The sequence below is a fragment of the Dermacentor albipictus genome, chromosome 4 (genome assembly GCF_038994185.2).
Source record: "Dermacentor albipictus isolate Rhodes 1998 colony chromosome 4, USDA_Dalb.pri_finalv2, whole genome shotgun sequence".
Lineage (NCBI taxonomy): Eukaryota > Metazoa > Arthropoda > Arachnida > Ixodida > Ixodidae > Dermacentor > Dermacentor albipictus.
The window spans coordinates 166,034,672-166,055,667 of record NC_091824.1 but is presented as its reverse complement, the minus strand read 5'-3'; the positions used below and the strand labels follow the sequence as shown (position 1 = coordinate 166,055,667).

Sequence of the window (20,996 nt, the reverse complement as noted above, 5' to 3'; positions counted from 1 at the left end):
TGTAAGAGCCTGTAATGTAAGAGCAATGTAAGAGCTCGATGTAAGAGCGATGTAAGAGTGGACGCATGAGCAAATTTAAACACTACTCAAAGTAGGCGCATTCCAATGCATACGAAGTGTAGTATGAGGACATTGGCACAACCGTATACAGAAAAAAGTACAACATACACTCTGATAAACTACTGGGTTCAACACAAAAATATAACTAGAGCGCGTACCTTCTTGTGAAGATTTCTATGCGCGTGCACTTCACGTGTCTATAGACGTGCTTACACGTGATTTGGAATAGGTGGAATAAATGCAGCCCTTTTGAAGCAGCCGTTTTACAATGGCCTAAGCGGTGCACTGCAAGCACAAAATGAGAAACTGCGTAACATGTAGTTGACATTGCGGCAGTTTACCATGCAAGCAACGACATCAGAGCCGCGTGACGGGTTCAGTGGACGGTTCACTGTTCCTGCGGGCCTTGCGCAGAATGTGATAATTATGCACACACAAATGCCAATCAAACCACGGGGCCAATGCGGCACAGTGTATACGCAGTGAACAAGTGGCGACAGCGGCTTGCACTGTCCGATGAACAAAAGACTGGCAATACAACAGTTACGCCATGTAGAGAGACATGCTGCTCTGCCTCGTCGAAGAGCGGTACGCTGCTCCGACGCCTAGGTCTACGATGGCAACAAATTTCTGTGTGGTTCCACGGTTCACAGATCTTAGAAACCTCAGTTTTACGGGCCGTCAAGTAACAGAGACGACGTGCGGCCTTAGAACCACTCAACCAGCAAAAGCATATCTGCGATTTAAATTCAGTAAAGAACAATATGATCTCTGACATTAGCCTGTCTGTAATCAACTGAAAGAAAGCTTCGAGTAGCCAAGAATATAAACCGTTTCATCGGGCGAGGAGGATAGGGCGCGCGGAGAGCCTTTCCTCCTCTCTGGCTTGGGTGATCCGGCGCGGCGCTGCTTGAAAGTAATGCTGTCGCGTGCTGCGGAACGATTTCGAGATGTTTTAGGTCTTACTTTGTGCAATTTACGCCATGTCCGTTCATATAGGGTCGTCAGGGAAGCCTTTTGGTGCATCGGTAACTACAGCAGGCGGAAATATCTCTTGGGGGCGCAAAAATGTGACGCGTTTTATCAGCCGCGGTGTACGCACATTATCAGTCGCGGTGTGTATATGTGTTGTGAATTATTTTGCTTATATCGGTTTTAATTCAACAAAGGAAAGCGGTGTCTCTGTATTAGCAGCATGAAATGGTAATTCTGCTCACTATCTGATCGCTTGGCGTAGGGAGTAAAACATGAAGCATAAGAGCGCATGCTCGTACACGGCCAACCTAAGGCAACCACGAAACATCTAAGCTGCAGGTGCTATCAAATATTTGTGATGCGCCGGCATCGTTCTCGCGCATTTCAAGTCTAGTATGCTTCAAATTACCATATGTCTACGCTAGCCTTCCTGCATGAGGCCTATGGCGCTGCTCAGCACAGCGATCACTGCGGTTGGTGAACCAGCACGATACATATGTAAGCTGTGCGCTTCGGCATTGCCTTTTTGGCCTGCATACAGCCATAATATATGAGAGGGATCGCATAAAAAAATGCGATGTCTATTTTTGAGGACGAATTTCCGTAATACGTGTGAGTGCGTCGTAGAGAACTGAATGAACACAATCGAAAAAAAAAATTCGGTTATCATCATCTTTCAAGAGCAAGAGAAAATGGGCTAACGCCGCAATAGGACCTCGCATAGTCACGCCGCACAACGTTTATAAATATATAACCGCTGATGCCGTATGCTTGGACCATGCGGTATATAGAACAAAGATATATGTAATCCAGCACCTACTACTGCTTAGGACGCTAGCGCAGTTCGTAAACAGTCCCTTTGCTGGACAAGCCTAATGCAGACTGTAAGGTATGCTGCTATTACTTGCCAAAAATATTTCATTCAGGGGCAAAAACCTCATCCATCGAACCAAGCAGTCACGCAATGTAATCTGCAGCGAACAGTTTGAACGCTGTAGGGGTTGGAGGACGGAGTTCGGGATGAAAACCACAAACTTGGCAGGGATTTATTCTACATTATTTACAAGGAGGTGAGCGACAAGTAACAGTAGTACTGTCATTACGGGCCGGCAGCAACTCGGACGCTGCGGCCCGCGGCAAGAAGTTCGAGAGAGGTGAATCAGGGAATCAGGGCATGTCCCAGAATGCTCAGGTCTCTCTGGAAGGCTTCTTATAAACCCTTCGAGCACTGTAAGTCACGTCATGTTTGACCAATAGGAGAGTCCACTCCGATGACGCCACTTTCAGCCAATGGTAGGCGCCCGTGTCGTGGTGTCACACCTGGCGGCTTGCTGCGGTCTTGCATCGCAGACTGGCAATGCACTTCGAACAAAGATAAGGGGAGGGCTGCACCTGCTTCATTGTCGGATGCCCACCTGCTAATCCCGGCGGCGCACGAACTTGTTGGCATGTAAACTCGTTGCCTTAAACTTGTCTGCTCGGCCGCTTCTCTGGAATGCGCTTTCCTGCTTCTGCATTCCTCAATTAGCTGTGCTGCAATCCGATGTGGTCTGGGGAACTCGAAGTAATCGCAGGAACCAGCTCCATATCTAACAGCTCGTCCTCGCCCCGGTTGTTCTGAATGGCCGGTGAAATCAATTCGCTGGCCATGAGGAACGCTGAAAGAAGCTGCAGGGTACTGGGGTCGAGCCTCGTTTGACGAACTTCGGGATCCTTGGCCCTGGAGAACAGACGTCAAACAAACAAAACAGCACAGCGCTGCACCACGCGTAAGCGCAGGCTCTTCACCCCTGACTCGCCAGACTATTACTGAGTCAAAATCAACCCTGATCTTTTATTTCCCCAATTTCGACAACAGTTCCAACCACCCTTCCAAACAGCTATCCATTTCTCCCCGATTGCCGACAAGACCAGAGTACTATTGTTGTTGCAAAACAAAAGGGTCGCCGACGATGCAAACAACAAATGAAAACAGCCGAACATAACTTAAGTGGCCTAACTACACGAACAGCATGTTTCCAATCTATCGCAGTGGCGTACTTATCGCACGTATTGGTGCCACTGATCAATCTGGTCAACCTCACAAGTACGTAATCACAAGTGCACCAGCCTTGTGGTCACTATTCAGAACGCATACCTGTGTCATAGGCAAACTCTTCATTACGCTTACTCACGTTTCTTCCCTGAAAGTCCTACAGGACACGTGACGTAAACGAACAATTAAACTCGCGGGACTTACACACTCCGCAGAACTCTTAAAATGATGCGTCTTCTACTAACTCTTTCCACGCACGTTCACTAAAGAAGTCAGAATACGGCTGCCCTCAAGACACACTAGCAACCCAGTCATAAATCTGCTTCCTTCCGTCCACACAGGACACGCGCTAATGGAACTAAGAACGCTTCTCAATGCAAATGATGCACTTACTGAAAATCTACGCGCTTAACCTTAGGAAATTCACAAACACTTAAAGAAGGTTAAATAACACACGCGCTTTACCATAGGCCTCTGAACGATAACCTTGACCCTCAGGTTACTCACACACACACAAAAAAAAGCCTATCTACTTATTAATGAGCATCTCGCGAGACTACATGTTTACTTAAAACGCATCTTTCAAATCTCGAGCTTCTCAAACGAAAACACAAACAAAGCTCAAACCTTACACATTGAAAGAAATCTTAGTCTCAAATCGCGAAAACTTTCCGATGCTCAAAAATAAAACAAAATAACATTTCACTTCTACGGAAGCTCTCTTGGCTTCCCGTTCCCGATTGCTTACGACTGACTCATACTCTGAGCCGTCCCCGAGGTGGTCGCGGCTTGAAAGCTACTCTGGCTGCCGAGAGACAACAAAAGGGCTGACTAACTATCAGCTCCCCCAAGACGTTACGGTCTCCTGCCAATTTGCGTCCTCGCGCCCCGCTTTCCTCACAAACTCGACTGACCGCGTCGCTACTCCCCACCTGGTCTCGTCCTGCCACCTTGCGTTTCTTCGAACTGCACGCTGAGCTGTGAAAAGAACTACGGAACGACGAGGAGTTTAACTGCCTCGTGCCCTTTGTCCGCGTCCGTGCAGAACATTCTTCGCGGTCCCCCTTTGACCGGTGGCTCGACCATTCTGGATGCGTCAACATCGTCCTTGACGACCGCACCTTTTTCCTCGCGCCCTGCCCTTTTGGGTTTCTGGCCATCTTTGGCGGCGCTACATAAGTTACCGTTTTTCGGTCTTTACCACGCTTCCTTTTACGGCGCTTTCTCTTAGCACTCTCCTTCATGTCGCCTTCTCGTGCCTCGTGCTGGCCGGTACACGTTTCGTCGGCCCGGATCGGCCTCTTACCCGCACAGTCTGAGTGATTTACATTTAAATCCCCTCTCACTTTGCCTCGACTGGCGGACAGCTCAACCGACTCTGGCACAATGCAGCAGGCTTTACTCGAGTAAGACAACTCGCACTCTTGCGAACTGCCCTCTACTACATTGCCCAGCGCACGCTGTGAATCGGCACACAGCCCGTCGGTATCGATCGCTGTCTCACGCGCACAGTCCGAATGATTAACTGAATCATCCCTATCTAGGCTATCTAGACTGGCGGAGAGCCGCACCGATCCCTGAACAATGCAGTTGTATTCTCTTGAGCTACGCAGCTCGCAATCCTGAGAATTACCCTCAACTGCATCGCTCAGCTCGCACTTCACTTCTGCACGCACATCTGGCTCTACATGGGTGCTCGCGTCTGTCGCGTCAACAGTACCCTTTTCCTCGCTAGCAACCTCGCTAACCTTACCAGCGACGCACACGCTCGGTAACTGTGCCAATTTGTTCGCAGCTGGCCTAGCTGTCTCCACAGTCATCTGTTGGCACAGCACCTCGTCGCTCTCACTCTGGCCTTTAACGGCCTCTATTGCCACTAAGGCATCGTTAGCAGCTAGCCTTTTCCCTTTACTTATAAATCTGCAGCTAATCTCACAGGCACTACTCTTCTCGTCGGCTTCTGGCGAAAATCCGCTCGATGCTGCCTCATTCTTTCGCTCTGTACTACGTACACAATTCTCAGACAGCCGTTGTCTCTGTGCCAATAACTGATCACAATACTGTATCTCTTTGATCAGTGCTGCCTTCTCTCTCTCATACTTTTCCTCTCGCTCACGTTCGCGTTCATTCTCACGTCCGTGACGCTCACACCTAAGAGTAAGTTCTTGGAGCTCCTGCTTCCGTTCATTCTCGCGTTCTTCACGCTGACGCTCACTCCTAAGCTCACGACGCTCTCGCAAACGTACACGACGCTCTCGCTCCCGTGGCTCCTGTATCACTTCCCAAGCAAGCTCAATGCTTTTGTCATCATTGCCACTATCATTAATCGCCTTTATGATAGCTGGCGTTTCCATCCGTTCGTCCGCCTCAACTCCCAAATCGTCGCACACCAACAACAAGTCTAACCTCGTCAACCTTCTAAGATCCATGGCAGCTGCCCCGACAGGTGGTTAAAACTGTTTTCCTTAATTAATTTGTGCAAATACACAGTGCAACAAACTCCCAATTCCCAGAGCTATCAAAATTGAACACACAACCTTTGAGTCTGGCGAATCATAAGGAAAAAAACCACGCGCTCACTTACGGTTACAGCACCCTGCCATCCGGTTCGTTCGTCCGCTGTCCCCGGTTCCTCCGGACTCCCTGGGTCGAAGGCTCGCTCCTTCTTCGCTACTCCCAGTTTCTTCGGACCTCTTTCGACGAAGGCTCTCTCTTCTTCGCTCTCCCCGGTTCCTTAGGATCTTTCTCGACGAAGGTTGATCCGTAGCGCTGCCACCAGCTGATGCATTCGGAGGCGATCCTACCGCTGCCAACCAGATGTAGGGGTTGAAGGACGGACTCCGGGATGGAATACCAAAAACTTGGGAGGAATTTATTCTACATTCTATACAGGGAGGTGAGCGTCAATTAACAGTCGTACTGTCATTACGGGCCGGCAGCAACTCGGACGCTGCGGCCCGCGGCAAGAAGTTCGAGAGAGGTGAATCAGGGAATCAGGGCATGTCCCAGAATGCTCAGGTCTCTCTGGAAGGCTTCTTATAAACCCTTCGAGCACTGTAAGTCACGTCATGTTTGACCAATAGGAGAGTCCACTCCGATGACGCCACTTTCAGCCAATGGTAGGCGCCCGTGTCGTGGTGTCACACCTGGCGGCTTGCTGCGGTCTTGCATCGCAGACTGGCAATGCACTTCGAACAAAGATAAGGGGAGGGCTGCACCTGCTTCATTGTCGGATGCCCACCTGCTAATCCCGGCGGCGCACGAACTTGTTGGCATGTAAACTCGTTGCCTTAAACTTGTCTGCTCGGCCGCTTCTCTGGAATGCGCTTTCCTGCTTCTGCATTCCTCAATTAGCTGTGCTGCAATCCGATGTGGTCTGGGGAACTCGAAGTAATCGCAGGAACCAGCTCCATATCTAACAACGCTTGTCAAAGTATAACATCACAGCTCCTATCGTAGCAGAACGTACCCACGCTGTTACGATCGTCGCGTATGTTTCATAGCTCCTAAACCACAGCTTAGAATTAGAGGATAATACTGCAATAAGGTCACAATAATGACTAGAACATTCGGAAATACACAATTGATATCCGAGGCTGATTGTAGGCTCGAATATGCGCGCACACATCGCGCTGCGTGTTTCGTCCACCTCAACGCCAGCAGAAATTCCGGCCATAACGCCTTAAACCTCTTCAGCAAGTCTCACAGAACCCTTTACCACGATAGAAAACGCACGTCATGCTTAACAGAGCGCACGACCGCGAAAACAAACGCCAGAACCAACCGCCGAGCGTATACCTGCCTTGCAAAAGACCGCTTTCACCCAAGCCAGTATGGCGCTGCTCATAAGCGGCGCCACTGAGCTCACAATATGGCGGCGCCTACGAAAAAACGGTCTATAGATAGCTGCTGTCTGCAGATTTTCGCAGCGTGCGATGTACACGCCATCGGCAACGTTCTTTTTCCCCGTTCATAGTAAATATATCAGGTTCTTTATTATTATATCGTGTTATTGTACAATTGTACTATATTTTGTTTTAAGAAACTCAATCTCTGCCTTCTCCTACGGAGGCAAGGAAATGTCATACCGGTGTCACACGTGCTTAATGAGAGCACCATTCTGGGCAAGTTGGTAATCCATTACTCAAGTGATATTGCGCAATAAAAAACGACACGGACCTAAGAGAGAGAGAGAGAGAAAAAAAACTTTATTGCTCAGATAATCGGAGTTATGGCAGGTCTGGGTGGGGCCCTCAGTCCAGGACTCCACTGGCTCTTGCGGCTCGCTGAGCTTGGTCCAGGAGGGCCAACTGGCTCCCCTGATCCTCGCTTGCGAGTAGTGCCTCCCACTGCCGTACGAAGTCTGTGACGCTTAGAAAAGGTGAATTGACGGTGCTTGGCCGAGCCGTACATTCCCACGTTATGTGGGCCAGCGTGGGTTTCGCGCCGCACCACGGGCAGGTGTCTGTGTAATATGTCGGGTGCTGCTTGTGTAAGAGGTTTAGGTGCGGATATGAATTGGTTTGTATGCGACGCCAGTCTTGGGCTTGTCTTCTATTTAGTTTGCAGTGCGGAGGGCCGTAGGTCCGTCTCTCCCTCCTCTGATCCTCTAATATGTCGCGCACTGCGGACAGTGGTTCCTCTAGGGTTCTGGCCGCTGCTCGGTCGTTGCTTCCTCGAGCTATGCGGTCTGCCCTTTCGTTCCCGTCGAGTCCGTTGTGCGCGGGGCACCATGTAATGCCGTGGTCCAGGTCCAGTCGTGAGCCGAGTATTCTTTGGGCGCTGCGCGGTAGCATTCCCCGCATAAAGAGTCGACACGCTGCCTGCGAGTCTGTAAGCACGTGAGCCGACTGACCCCTAAAGTCGGCGTCTCGTATCGCCAGCGCTATTGCCGCTGCCTCTGCTGTGCATACCGAGGTAGTCTTAACCGTAGCGGTTATCGTGGTGACTCTATTGGTTGCGGCGATCGCGTAGAAGTCCCTGCGAGTGGTTGCACTCGCGTCCATGCAGTATAGACGGCCGGATCCTTGCCGAATCGCTTCTGCAGAGTCCTCGTCCTGGCCTGTCTGCGGCCTGCGTGGTACCTGGCACTCATATTTCATGGTATAGGTGAGACATGGACGTGCTCCCTCAAATCTCGTGACAAGTCTGTTTCGTCTCCGCAGAACAAGGGTCGAGCGTTGTATCCCAGTCTTTGGAAAATAGAGCGGCCCTGGGGCGTAGAGCTCAGCCTTTCTCTTTGCGATATCAGAACTGCAGAGGCATGTTCTTCATATTTGTTCTAAATACCCAATCGCTCCAGGCGCTCCGTGCTGACTGTGTTCGGGAGTCCCAGAGCAGACTTGTATGCCGTTCTGATAAGGGTGTCCACCTTCTTCGTTTCAGTTTGGTTAAGTTTTTGGAACGGCAGGCCGTAAGTAATGCGGCTAATCGCAAATGCTTGCACCAGCCTAATAGTTTCTTCTTCCGCGAGCCCGTTGCGGCTGCGTCCAACTCGCCATATCATACGTGCCACACTCTTAACGGTTGGTGTTAAGCTCCGAATTGTGGCATCGACGTTGCCATTCTCTTGGATAAGCAGGCCAAGCACTCTCATTTGGGCGACTTCACGAATGGCCTTGCCGTCGAGATGTAAGTCGATCCTTGGTGTGGTAGTTTTCTTATGACGCTTGCTGCGTACGCACATGAACTCTGATTTTTCGGGTGCGCACATCATACCCACGTGCTTGGTGAAGTTCACTACCTTGTTAATGGCCTCCTGTAATAGGTCTTGTTTTTCTCCGTAGGAACCCCGGTTATGTCATCGGCATAGATCGTACATCCGAGGTCCCGTGCTTGCGCGAGTTCTAGTGCCAGTCGCCTCATCCCGACATTGAAAAGAAGAGGCGACAAGATTGAGCCCTGTGGAGTTCCTCGGTTGGGCATCGCGAAGACGTCAGAGCGCGTACTGCCCAACCCAATCGTTGCCTTCCTGTCACGAAGGAAGGTAAGGACGTACCGAAACACCCTTCTTCCGCAACCTATGTCTTCCAGACCTTCGAGGATTGCTTCGTGAGAGATCGTGTCAAACGCTTTTTTGACATCGAGCGCCACAACTATCCTGGCTTCTTTGCTTCGTGGCGGGTCCAAAACTTCGTCGCGAAGCATAAGAAAGGCGTCCTGTGCCGAGACGTGTGGCCTAAAGCCAAGCATAGAGTGGGGGAAAAGTTCATTCCGCTCGATGTAGTTGCTCAGTCGTGTTTGGATCACCTTCTCAAAAAGCTTCCCTGCACACGACGTGAGCGATATTGGTCTCAAGTTTTGCAGATCTCTGGGTTTAGCCGGTTTCGGTATGAGTATTACAGTAGCCTCTTTCCATTCGTCTGGCAGTTCCCCGTCGTCGGACCATACATTATCGTTGAAATAGGTCGCAAGCTGCCGCAGTGATTCCTGACTGAGGTTGCGCAGCATCGCATTTGTAATGTGGTCCGGACCCGGTGCGGTGTTCTTACGGAAAGATTGTGCGGCTGCATAGAGCTCTGCCGTTGTTATGGGTTCGTCCAGCTCCGCGTTGTTTGGTCCCTCATAGTTGTATTGCACTGATGTTGTGTCCGATACTCCTATGTAGACGCTCTTAAGGTCCTCAATGAGGGCATCGGCCGTGCCATCGTATTCATTTTCAATTAATTTCAGTGTTCTGTTTGCGGTGGTCCGTGTTCCTGTCGGATCTATCATACTGCGCAGAATAGCCCATGTTCGCTTTGTGCTAAGCGTTCCTTTGAGTGCATCACAAAATTGAAGGAAATTGGTGTCTTGCAGCTGCTGCGCGTACTCACTGGCTTCCTGCGCAAGTCTGGCTATCCTGATCCTGAGTTTTCTGTTGTGTCTCTGTCTCTTTTAACGTTTGGTCAGACTTCTCCGCGCTTCCCACAGGTGTAGTAGATGCCTGTCTACTGCCGGTGTTTCGACTGTTGTCGATATTTCCCGTGTAGTGCTTCTGTGTATTCTCCTGATGAATTCCGTCCATTCTGTAGCGCTATCGCACGGTGTGGCCTGCCTTTGCTTCTGTCTATAAGCTGTCCAATCGGTTATGGTGGCTTTTCCTAATCTATGGCGAACCCGCGTCGTGTTAACTGAGACACTAATAATGCAGTGAACACTGCCAAGGTCTTCGCCTAGGTTGGTCCAGGTAACACCTCTGTCATTGTTGCTGAAAGTTAGGTCCGGCGTGGTATCTTTGACTACACTGTTTCCTGTTCTGGTTGGTTCATCCGGGCGCGTAAGCAGGAACAGCTTATGCTCCTCCGCGAGGTCGGCTAGCCTAAGAGAACCGCAAACTTTCAAATAAGTTTGTTGTACCACTGAATCGGTTTTATACATGTGAAGCAGTGTAGACTGCGCATGCGCTTACATGAAAATGAACTGCGCATTTGTGTAAAATAGTTACGAGTCATGCGATGCCGCCTCCAAGAAACTTACTTCGTTTTCTGTGAGAGCCAGTGAAGGGAAACTAATACATTTATCACCCAATTTTGCAATCACCTGCGCTTTAATTATTTCACGGATGAGCTGCGTCCTGCCCCGGGAAACAATCGTGCATTCGTCCTCGATAGGTTTGCATCCATGATAGCAACAATGAACCGCCAAGAACCCACCGGTGCCATTTTTGACGCTGTTGCTGTGTTCGCGGAGCCGATCATTGAGGCAACGCCCAGTTTGTCCGATATATTGCTTCCCACATGAAAGCGGGAGGTTGTAAACCACCCGGTAGACACACTCGACAAACTTTTTGCGGTGATGCTTTCTGCACTTATCAGACGGGACGGCATTGAATTCGTCAACCTGCAAAGCTTGCCGAGCTTGTTGGGAGCAGAAAAAAAAAAACAACTCTTACATTCGCCCTTTGGGCCATCTTTTTCAAGTTATGGGATATCCCATGCATGTAACGTATAACACTTACTTAAGGGCGTTTGCCGGGAGGGGCATCGGCAACTGACTTCTGCATGCTGGATCGCGCTTCTCTTAAATTGCGTTCCGCGACAGACAGTTGCACCACTTTAGGATATCCAGCCAAGGACAAACGTCGAGCTTGCCTTTCAAAGCTTACGTCCACTACATGGCATCAAGACTTGCTACGGGCATTCTTGAAGCACAAACTGATAATGGCCCACTTAAAATCCTTGGGAGATATGCAAAGGTGGAAGGCAGCTGGGGAGGATCAGGTAACAGCAGATTTGTTGAAGGATGGTGGGCAGATTGTTCTAGAGAAACTGGCCACCCTGTATACGCAATGCCTCATGACCTCGAGCGTACCGGAAGCTTAGAATGTGCGGACGTATATGACAGAAGTGGCTTGTTGGCTCGCGGCTCATACGACCAACACGTGTGGCTGTCCTGAAAGCTCACGCGAAGATCAAGAAAGCGAAGATGACCTATCTACCGGCAATTCATGAGTAGTTTGAAGGAGAACTAAGCACTTCTGAAACGTTTCTAACGCTTCCTTAGTTTCCAGAATGAAGGCATCAAAAGAGCAGTCAATGAAAATTAAAAAGTCATCAACGTATCAAAATAATTTAAAAACTGCAGTACCTTGCACTTGTAATGCAATGTCACTTTCCGTCCGTTTCAGAAGTGCTTAGTTCCCCTTCAAACTACTCGTGAGTTGCCGGTAGATAGGCCTCCCAGGGCAAAATTTCCCGCGGATATTCCTTCGTCCGTTGTCATTGCCGTGGCGCGGTACATTGCCTACAGCGTTGCATGCGCGTTCATTTCACGAACTTTAGTTCCTTCTGTCCCACCTGGCCACAGCAACATCCGGGAGAGCACTGCCCAGATAACACACCGCAACAAAACACGGAGACCAACGCAAACCTGCCCGCACGGCGCCTTTGCCACGATACGAAACCTACGGAGCAACACGTGTGAGCGCACAGAACAATAACAAAGCCGCCATTGTGGCCCGAAAGGCGGGGCCACTATAGCAAAGAAATAAAAAAAATGGCTCTGGCTTAGCTAAGGTTAAGCCCAGGATGCGAAGCATACTAGCCTTTATTTTAACGCGAGAGCGTTAAGGAGCTCGTGTCGCAGAAAAGCCGGTGTCATCGGCGTTGGCCGTGAGCGATAAATCCCAGAAGGCACTTCATAAATAAAAAAAAACATCTTGGAAGATCGGCTGGCTGGTGGGAATCGAACCAGGGCCACCGGAGTGGGAGACGGAGACACTACCACTCAGCCACGAGTTCTTTTTTTTCTTTCATGGTATTTATTACAGTAGCAGCAACCCGATATTCACCAATTGTGCATAGTCAGAGTGTGGATAATAATAATAATATTTGGGGTTTTACGTGCCAAAACCACTTTCTGATTATGAGGCACGCCGTAGTGGAGGACTCCGGAAATTTTGACCACCTGGGGTTCTTTAACGTGCACCTAAATCTAAGCACACGGGTGTTTTTCGCATTTCGCCCCCATCGAAATGCGGCCGCCGTGGCCGGGATTCGATCCCGCGACCTCGTGCTCAGCAGCTCAACACCATAGCCACTGAGCAACCACGGCGGGTCAGAGTGTGGAGAGCACAATCATAGTCACTCAGAGAAAAAGCATCGTTCATACTATGGGTAGAAATGTGGCTTCACTTTAGGAGGGTGGTAAGGATAGGCACCTCACCAAAATGGGGTACCAGTCCGGCTGGGTATCAAGTCCATCATAAACCTGCTTTAGGTGTAGTGTCATTTGGCTGAAATTCACCCTTGTAGGTACAACCGTTTCGGCGTTGCGGTCCATCATTCGCGTTTTCCACAAACTGTGCACGAGTTCGTTCCTTCAAAATGGGACAAAATCGCCTCTAGTAAATGCGGTGTTGCCTTAAAAACGTGCCGTAGAAAGTTATGCTGCGGTGTATATCGGTAATTATGACCACGTAACTTCCCTTGTCCGTCGCTTTCTCGTCAGGGCTTCGACACCACAGCGCGATACAAACACCGTGCCAGTCGCTGGCCCAGCACGCTAGCGCCACTTCGAGCAACATAACAAAGGAAGAGAGCTTTGCGTTGCATTGTGCCACTGCAAGTTATAGCAATTGCGCTTGAAGCGAAACCAAAACTGTCAAAAAAAATACTTGTAGACTAGTTTGCCAGTCAACAGAACGCCAATCCGAAGTCTGCACTTCCCATCATTTCCATGGGCGCTATTCTGGACATTCCGCCATTTTCTTCGGAGCGTGACGTAGGCGCGACGCAAACAAAATGGCGCTGGTGGCCCGGTTTTGCTTACGTAACGTGACGCCAACTTGACGTTTCGCCTAAGAAACTGAAATGAAGGCACTGAATGTAGCGTTATCGGTAAAGCAAAACAGTTTTCCTCCGCAGTAAAAATAAAGCAGCTATCTCAAAGCGTATGATTATTCTGTCGAAAACGCTTCTCGCTTCCGTCGTCTGCTGCGTACAAGCCGTCGTCTGCTTCAGTAGCTCGGATGCGTGTCCCTGGAAAATGGAATGAGTCATCGCATGTTCGTGCCAACGCGCTTGTTTTCTTTCTTGAGACAACATACGCGAACTACCAGTGGTGATGCGCGCACGTTCTAGGCCACGTTATCGCTATTTCGTGAAACGCAAGTGACTCAGCCCGACTCGGCTGGCTTAGAAACGGCCGAATATCACCGATAGCGTTGCGCGCGCCAGAGATATCCACTAGAGCGACGCAAGCGCCGGCGCTGCCATCTCTTGTTCATTTCGCTGGTTACTCTCACCGCGGGAGGAAACTTCAAGGCGCCGCCTTGCGTATATTTCTTTTTGTAAGTTAGAAAAAAGCCGTTGTCATAACTTTTGATTGTGCGAAAAGGCATTAATCTCGATTACAATACAAATGCAGCAGTGAAAAGTGGACAACATTGCTGAAAGTTTGCTATATTCAACCAATATTATTTCGTATTTACGCGTTCTTTTAAAAAACGATGGCCCAAAACACAAATGCCAACACCACCCGAGAGCGATGCAAATACTATGAGCACGCGTTATGAACAAAAGATTTTCGTGGCGCCAAACGACGGGGAAAATGTGGCGATACGCATTCCTCTCGGCTGCCATTGCATATGGCTGCCCATTAGCATAATTCGCGCGGCTCGTCGCAGCAAAAATTATGGCGGAAAATCTCAGCAATGGCGGCCCTGCGCAACGTCACGCATCGTCAAAATGACGTTTACGAAACAGCCCTTCCTGTGACGCTCCTCATGAGATATTCCTTCAGCCAATCAGCAAGCTGGCATGGCGCATATCTTGAATCGCCACCACATATTCGCGCAATTGCAGATGCATTGCACTGGCTTCTGCACGCTACCGCTCACATTCTTTTTGAAGCGCTAACATCACAATATATCTGCCAAGGACCAAAAAAATGTATTAGTCCATAATATTTGCAGCTCCACGTCACGTTTCGTCATCTTGATGAAAACGCAAAATTGCATTTTGCAATACTTCCGCTTCCCGGCACGAATTTCAAAACACGTGACCTTTCGACAGCCAATCAGAGAGTAAACATGGCGGCTAATGGCGGCCGTGCAGCCGCCATGCGTGTCCAGAATAGAGCCCCATGATGGTTGAACGATCGCAGCGCCACATTTCCCTCTAGGTATACTAATATGAAACTCTATGGTTGCCAGGTTGTAAGATTCGTCCCCTGAAGCGTGGAGGGGCTTTAGCTAGCACTACTACTATAGCACCGTTCAGTCTGTCACAATGATTAATTTCCTACTGAAACAGCACGTAAAAAGCTTATTTAGCTTTGTTATTGCTCAAAACATGTATCGTTTAATTACGAGGGCTTGTTATTGGATGTAAAATTGTATGAAACGTAAAATGTATCAGCGGGCTGCTAAAGTTGGAGCACAGACGACAAGATTCGCGATCGCTTTGGAAAAGTTCGTCGTTTGTTCAAACTTTTTTTAGTTTGGTTATGCATTGTAGGTGAGCAAACATTATTTAAAAATGTAATGTGGGTGAATCAAAACAACGTATAACAATATTACTTTAGGGGGCGTTACTTGTGTCACCATTTATATTATATAAATGGTGACTTGTGTAGCCATATTCACGTTTTAGACGAAGCCTCTAGCAATTCCAGCCAACACAAGCATGACACAAGTCTCGCAATCATGATGATTCCCATGGTCGTGGCAATGCCATTGGTCGTGATCAAAACAAACCACACGTGCACACGTGTCATTTTGGCGTTCGATTCAGTTTCATCACCATACGTTTCGTGTGAAAGCCTCGAGCAAACTGCTGCGTGTCACTTTAGTAGGTAAGAAGCCTTGCGTCGAACTTGCGTTTAATGCGATCTAATCGACGACACAAACGCCGGCTGCAATGCAACGCAGGCAACAGCGTGACAGGATGGGGGTGATGCTGCTCCTAAACCATGTATTGTTTGAAGTGGGGGTAGAAAGCATTCCACCGGTCACGCTTTTGACTGTACTCGCTCAAGCGTGCGTTTACCTCAAACTTTTCGAACTACCATGGCGCGACCTCTCCGGCGCTTGCATTAGTGTTGACACCGTTCTTTTCAAGAAACAATGGATGCGCATCTTCTACGGGGCGGTTGAACACGGCGACAGTCTGCACCTGTATTACAACATGGTTTCCTTCATTTGGAAGGGAAAGCTTCTCGAACCTGCCTTCGGGAGCGCGCAGTTCGCTTACATCATCATCCTCTTTACTGCACTCAGTAGCAGTGTGCTCGTAGGTTTAAACTATCTGTTGGGCACGTTCATCGACGTCTCGTTCGACTACCACTGTGCTGTCGGCTTCTCAGGAGTCATCTTCGCCCTCAAGGTACTTAGCAATTACTACTTCCCCGAACAACGTCGGCGTGTTCTGGGCATCATCGTTGACTTGCCCTCCGGACAAATCGTCTGGGTAGAACTGGTGCTCATCCAGCTTGTCACGCCGAATGCCTCTTTCGTCGGTCATCTCGCCGGTATCCTAGTCGGCGTCGCCTACGTCTACGGAGTCATCACGCCCATCTCCGACCTCGTCTGGAACCTCCTCGGGCAACAACCCGTGCGCCTCACGCGACCGCACCATGACCGTCGGCGCGAACCTAGCCGGCTGGCTTCGTTGCCCTACGGGGCGATCCTTGTGTCGGCGGTGCTCGTCATGTTGCAATTGGACCTTGTGCCGTACCACTGGAAGAAGCTGGTGAACGGTCCGTGCGTCACTTCTTCACTCGTGATAGATCATCGCCAGTGGAAGCTGTTGTTCCTCCCGGCATTGCACTCCACGGAATATCTGCACATGGTCTACACGGTGCTGTCGTTGATCGGCCTCGGCTTCTATCTTGAACGCAGGATGGGTGTCAACCGCTTCCTAAGCGCACTCTTGGGCCTCACGGTCACCACCAACTTCGCTTTCTGTCTGATGACTTATTACATCCTGCCGAACTGCAAGGAGATTGCCGGTGTGCATGCCTTTGAAATGCACTATAAGTGTTTCCTTGGCTTGACGGCTACGCTGATTGCCATGAAGGGCCTCTACGCCGCTTATTACCCTAGGGACAGATACTTGTTTTTGTTCTTTTTGGTTCCAGTGCCCAAGATATTAGGCGCCGTTTTTGAAGTTGCACTACTTCATTTTATATTGCCTAATGTGTGCATAGTGGGCAACATAATAGGTTTTTGCATTGGACCCTTGTTGGCAATATTATCAGGAATTTCTTAGTAACTGCTGTGTGCTTTTTTTTTTAATTTTGCCTAGCATCATTGTATATATTTGCCACGTTGCGCAGTTTCCCTTCACACACTATTAATGGACTAATGAAGCAATGCCACTTTTTGTGATACTGGCATGATTTAGCGTGTACACTCAGTTCAAGGCCTATGCCATTTTTAATGGAGGATATATAGCACTACCAACATGCTCGAGTTTGTCATCCGTTAAAATACTTGATGGAAACTACTTTGTGCTTCATTGAATGAAACGAGCCAACTCTTTCCACTTTTGAGTGACATGAAAATTTTTTTGAACTTGTAGGTTACAGAATGAACAAAGTATTAGATTAAATGCATGTTTAATCAATGATGCATATCACATACATTGACAAGCAGGTCCTGCCTGAGCACAGCTGTACATCATACTTTTTATGTCCAACTATTAGCTATGATTTGCTGGTCAAATAAAGACTTTGCATTTGCATTTCTTTCATAATTTGTGGCCTCAATGAACCCAATAAATTTTAAGTAACCTGATAGCAAAAATGAAGCCAAGCTGTGCAGGTAACAAGCTCTCCCGTAATTTATTCTCTGCGTAAAGGTGACCGCGTAGCTCAGAATAGCATGTGAAGGCACTGTCACTTTCATGCATTGTGGAATTGATAATGCTAATAGCCTTGCTGCATGTGTACCTTTACTGTTCTTAATGGGCCAGTGCTCACGTCAATGTAAAATCATGTTGCCTATCTGAGGAGTGGCAGCTTTGCAACATCACAAACTCACTAGAGGATTTTGGTCTGTTCCCTTACATATTGGATTTTGCAGAACTCTGGAGACTAAAGCCCCTTTCACACGTTTCTGCCAACCTGGTGCCTCCATGGATGGAGGGATGGATGGAAAAATTGACAGCATGGGGACAATTTCATTGGCATTTTCTTCGAAAGATGGCACAGTAAAATAGTCACTTAGCCTCCTTGAGCTAATCAGGCATTATATATACATGCATAGCAATGTAGCATATTGCCTGTCTCTACATTACAACCTACATTTTTATATTGTAGTTAACTATGCCAGTAACATCTGATTATATGAACTTCTTGCCTTCTTTATTTCCAATCATATGCTGATGATGTCTTGCTTATCTCAACTGCTGACCAATGAACTCCTATTTATTTATTTTTTTCACTCTCTTATGGAATCTTTTAATCCCATTCCTCATCCCTATACAGAGTAGCATGGCAGAAGTTGTATATGTGCCCGCAAAAATGTGTTTTTATAATAGTCTCTCTCTTCCTTACAACTAGAAATATGCTCATTTTCAGTGCTTGTAGGCTTTTGTAAGTCTTTACATGTTATTTCACAACATATCAGTCACAACATATGCTGTGATACATAAAATTGTATACTTATTAATGTGGTTTCAATTAAACGATATTAGCTCAGAGAGTTGAGAATTCCTATGTGAAACTTTAAGGAAGCACCAGAAGAAACGTGAAATAAAGTAATTATTTGCTACTTTTTGTATAAGTACTGAAATTTTTAAAAATCTGAAACATTACAGAATATGCACCTTGTTCCTAGTTCCCAACTTCTGTAAGTTCGACCATGCCAGAAGATTATTGTGCAGATTTGGCGGCGCAAATTTTAGCCACACCGATGCCCATGCTATCCAGGAAGTCATGGACAGCCTTTTTGTAAGCCTGAAAACAAATAAGCGCCCATAATGCAGGACACATTTGTTTTCATTCATGGCAACAACCACCTGGTTACCTTACTCCATTCTTCAGTCTATCAAAATAATGGCTGTTAGGTTGGGGAGCATGCACAAGCCTCCTCATTCCTGATTACTGTGTTCATTAAGCTTTTCTGTGCAAGCAAGCTGGTCTAGTCGTGCACTGTGAACTACCACTGGAGCCTTCACATGCTTTGCAGAGTACCTGTACAGTACTGTGCAGTAATGAATGAGGGCCTTTGCACAAGTGGCGTTCAAAAAGTAAGAAATTGGACTGCTAGTCAAGTATCTGCTGAAGTTCGTTTGGAAGTCAACTATGTGCCTATTTGCGAGTGAAAACTCTACACGACGGAAAACACCCATGGCAGGCAACACTCATCACATGTGTTTGGTGGCCAAAGCTTCAAGGCACGTCGAAAAACAATTCTTGTGTGGTGGGGTGCCCAAATACCAACAAAACTCGCCGTCGGCATGATTCTACTCATTCCCTGCGAGGCCTCTCGTGCGGGCGTGACAGCAGCGATGGATCGCCAGTGTGGGTGAAAAACTTGTTCCCATGCTTTCTTTCCGACCTCTTGGTCTTTGTTGCACGATGTGTAACGAGTACACAACAAAGTTGATCACGATGTATTCATGTTTTGGTTCCGTTTTTCCGTTGTGCAGCGTTGGGTTAAAGGCATTTCGCTTAGGTTGTGAATGCTACTTGCTGCTTCTTTGCCATGTTATGTGTTGCTGCTGAGGCTTGCAAGCAGATTTTGTTGGCTTTATGCAACTTGTTAAACCGTCACACCAGCAGTCACGCAGTTCACGTTCTTAGATGTATCTTATGCATTGATTCGCACATATTGAACTGCTGCTAGTTGCTTCACGCAGAAATGTTGATTTTTTTATGTACAAGGTTTTTTTTCCTCACATTGCTTTTAGTGAGGCTAAATTGTGCTGTTTTTTAACAGCTTGATTCTTCTTTCCCGAGTACAGCCTCGATATTGTGGTTAGTTTTAAAGAGGTAGCTCAGGATGAGAATTGCTGGTGGCTGCTGTATATGGTGTTACTGTTTGATTCTCGCTGAAAACTTGGCATCATGTTTGTGAAGTCAAAGCTTGCTACTGTCTCAGCAGACTTACCACATAGAGTGCTTTAATTCACTGCTGAGTGCCTTTTGTAATCATTTAAATTTTTTAAAATACCTTTTGTGGCATAAGACTGCAATGTTTATGCCAGAGAGGACTAAACCCGGCCTTGCTGCCAATCTACCTTGGCCAGCATTGCTCTGCCTTTAAATATATTTTAGAAGAACTTGTTGGTTGAGTTGCTGCATATTAAAAATTCAAACTTCATAAAGTAACGACCACAGAGAGAGTATGAAACAAGGACAGGTGCAGACTTGCAACTCACATTTATTCCACAAGGACCACATATAAGTACCACCCAGAAATACACCACTTAGCAAGTGTGGCAAAACCAATAAAAAAAAATCTCTTCATGCAACATGCAATACAACTACACTCTTTGATAAACCTCATCTCATTGTTGTGCAGATAAACTGAGGTATCTCTAATACACTGAAGTTCCTTCTTTCTTACATGGTATGCCTCGCATATCTCCCTTGTTTTGCTATCATGGCACTGACACAAAATCTTTACTTCTTTTAGAAGCGGCTTTTACTTGCAAGCCGAGAAGTGGATGAGAAGGTGCGCACTTGTGTTATTCTTAATTGACAATTCATGCTCACGCGAGTGCAAATTCAGGCACGTTCCAGTTTGGCCTACGTAGACTTTGCCACACAAAAAAAGGTATTCAATAGACTACCCCAACACAGCAATCTGTGTAGAAATTGGTGTGTTTTTTTTCTGCACCCCCTGCAACCTATTTCTACTTCCTGTGTGGAAACATAATCCAACAATCTTGCCAGGAGCCACGAATGCCACCTCAACTCCATGTATTGTTTCACAAACTTCATTAAGTTATACGACGTCTTGTGAACATGAAGCACAACTTAACATTTCTTATCTTTGTGTTCCCTTACAGTTTTCACTAACAGCGTTTTTTGCTTTTTTATTTTCTTTAGCACTGCCTCTGCTACTGCTGAAATGACTGATTGCAGGAAACCTCCTTCCTGTAACCTTACAATCTGCATATCAAAGCCTTCCTGCACTTTGTGCATGCATGACTTCTTTAAGGCTGGCGGCTGGCGCGATACAGTGGGTGGCTATTGTACACTTCACCGTTTCCGAATGAGCTGAATGGTAGGGCGACAATTTCTTTTGGGACCTTGGGTTATATTTCCAGCACACATGGTTGTCACAGAAGGTTACAGCATTGTCTAAGAACTGAATTTCGTTATCCTTTGTTAGTTCGTGGGCAACGTTAACCCTTTGCCAAGGTGCTGAAAGACGTGTAGTACATCTGCAATGGCACCATCGTATGTGCAACTGGCTTGCTTTCTTAAAAGCATAATAAAATCTTCTGCTTAATGAAAAGCAGTAACAACCTGTTTACAGCTGATCCCTTCA

General features: G+C 47.6%; 1 protein-coding gene and 1 long non-coding RNA gene across 2 annotated transcripts; both read left to right on the top strand.

The window, feature by feature from the left end:
- Positions 1–15,156: 15,156 nt before the first annotated feature.
- LOC139059399 (uncharacterized) lies at positions 15,157–18,267 on the top strand. Its single transcript, XR_011514139.1, has 2 exons — positions 15,157–15,346; positions 17,577–18,267. It is a non-coding gene; the product is annotated as an uncharacterized lncRNA (long non-coding RNA).
- Positions 15,343–17,247, top strand: LOC135899941 (uncharacterized). The gene has a single exon (XM_065429315.2). The coding sequence runs from the start codon at positions 15,412–15,414 to the stop codon at positions 16,759–16,761; it is 1,350 nt and encodes a 449-aa protein (XP_065285387.2). The 5' UTR covers positions 15,343–15,411; the 3' UTR covers positions 16,762–17,247.
- Positions 18,268–20,996: the final 2,729 nt, after the last annotated feature.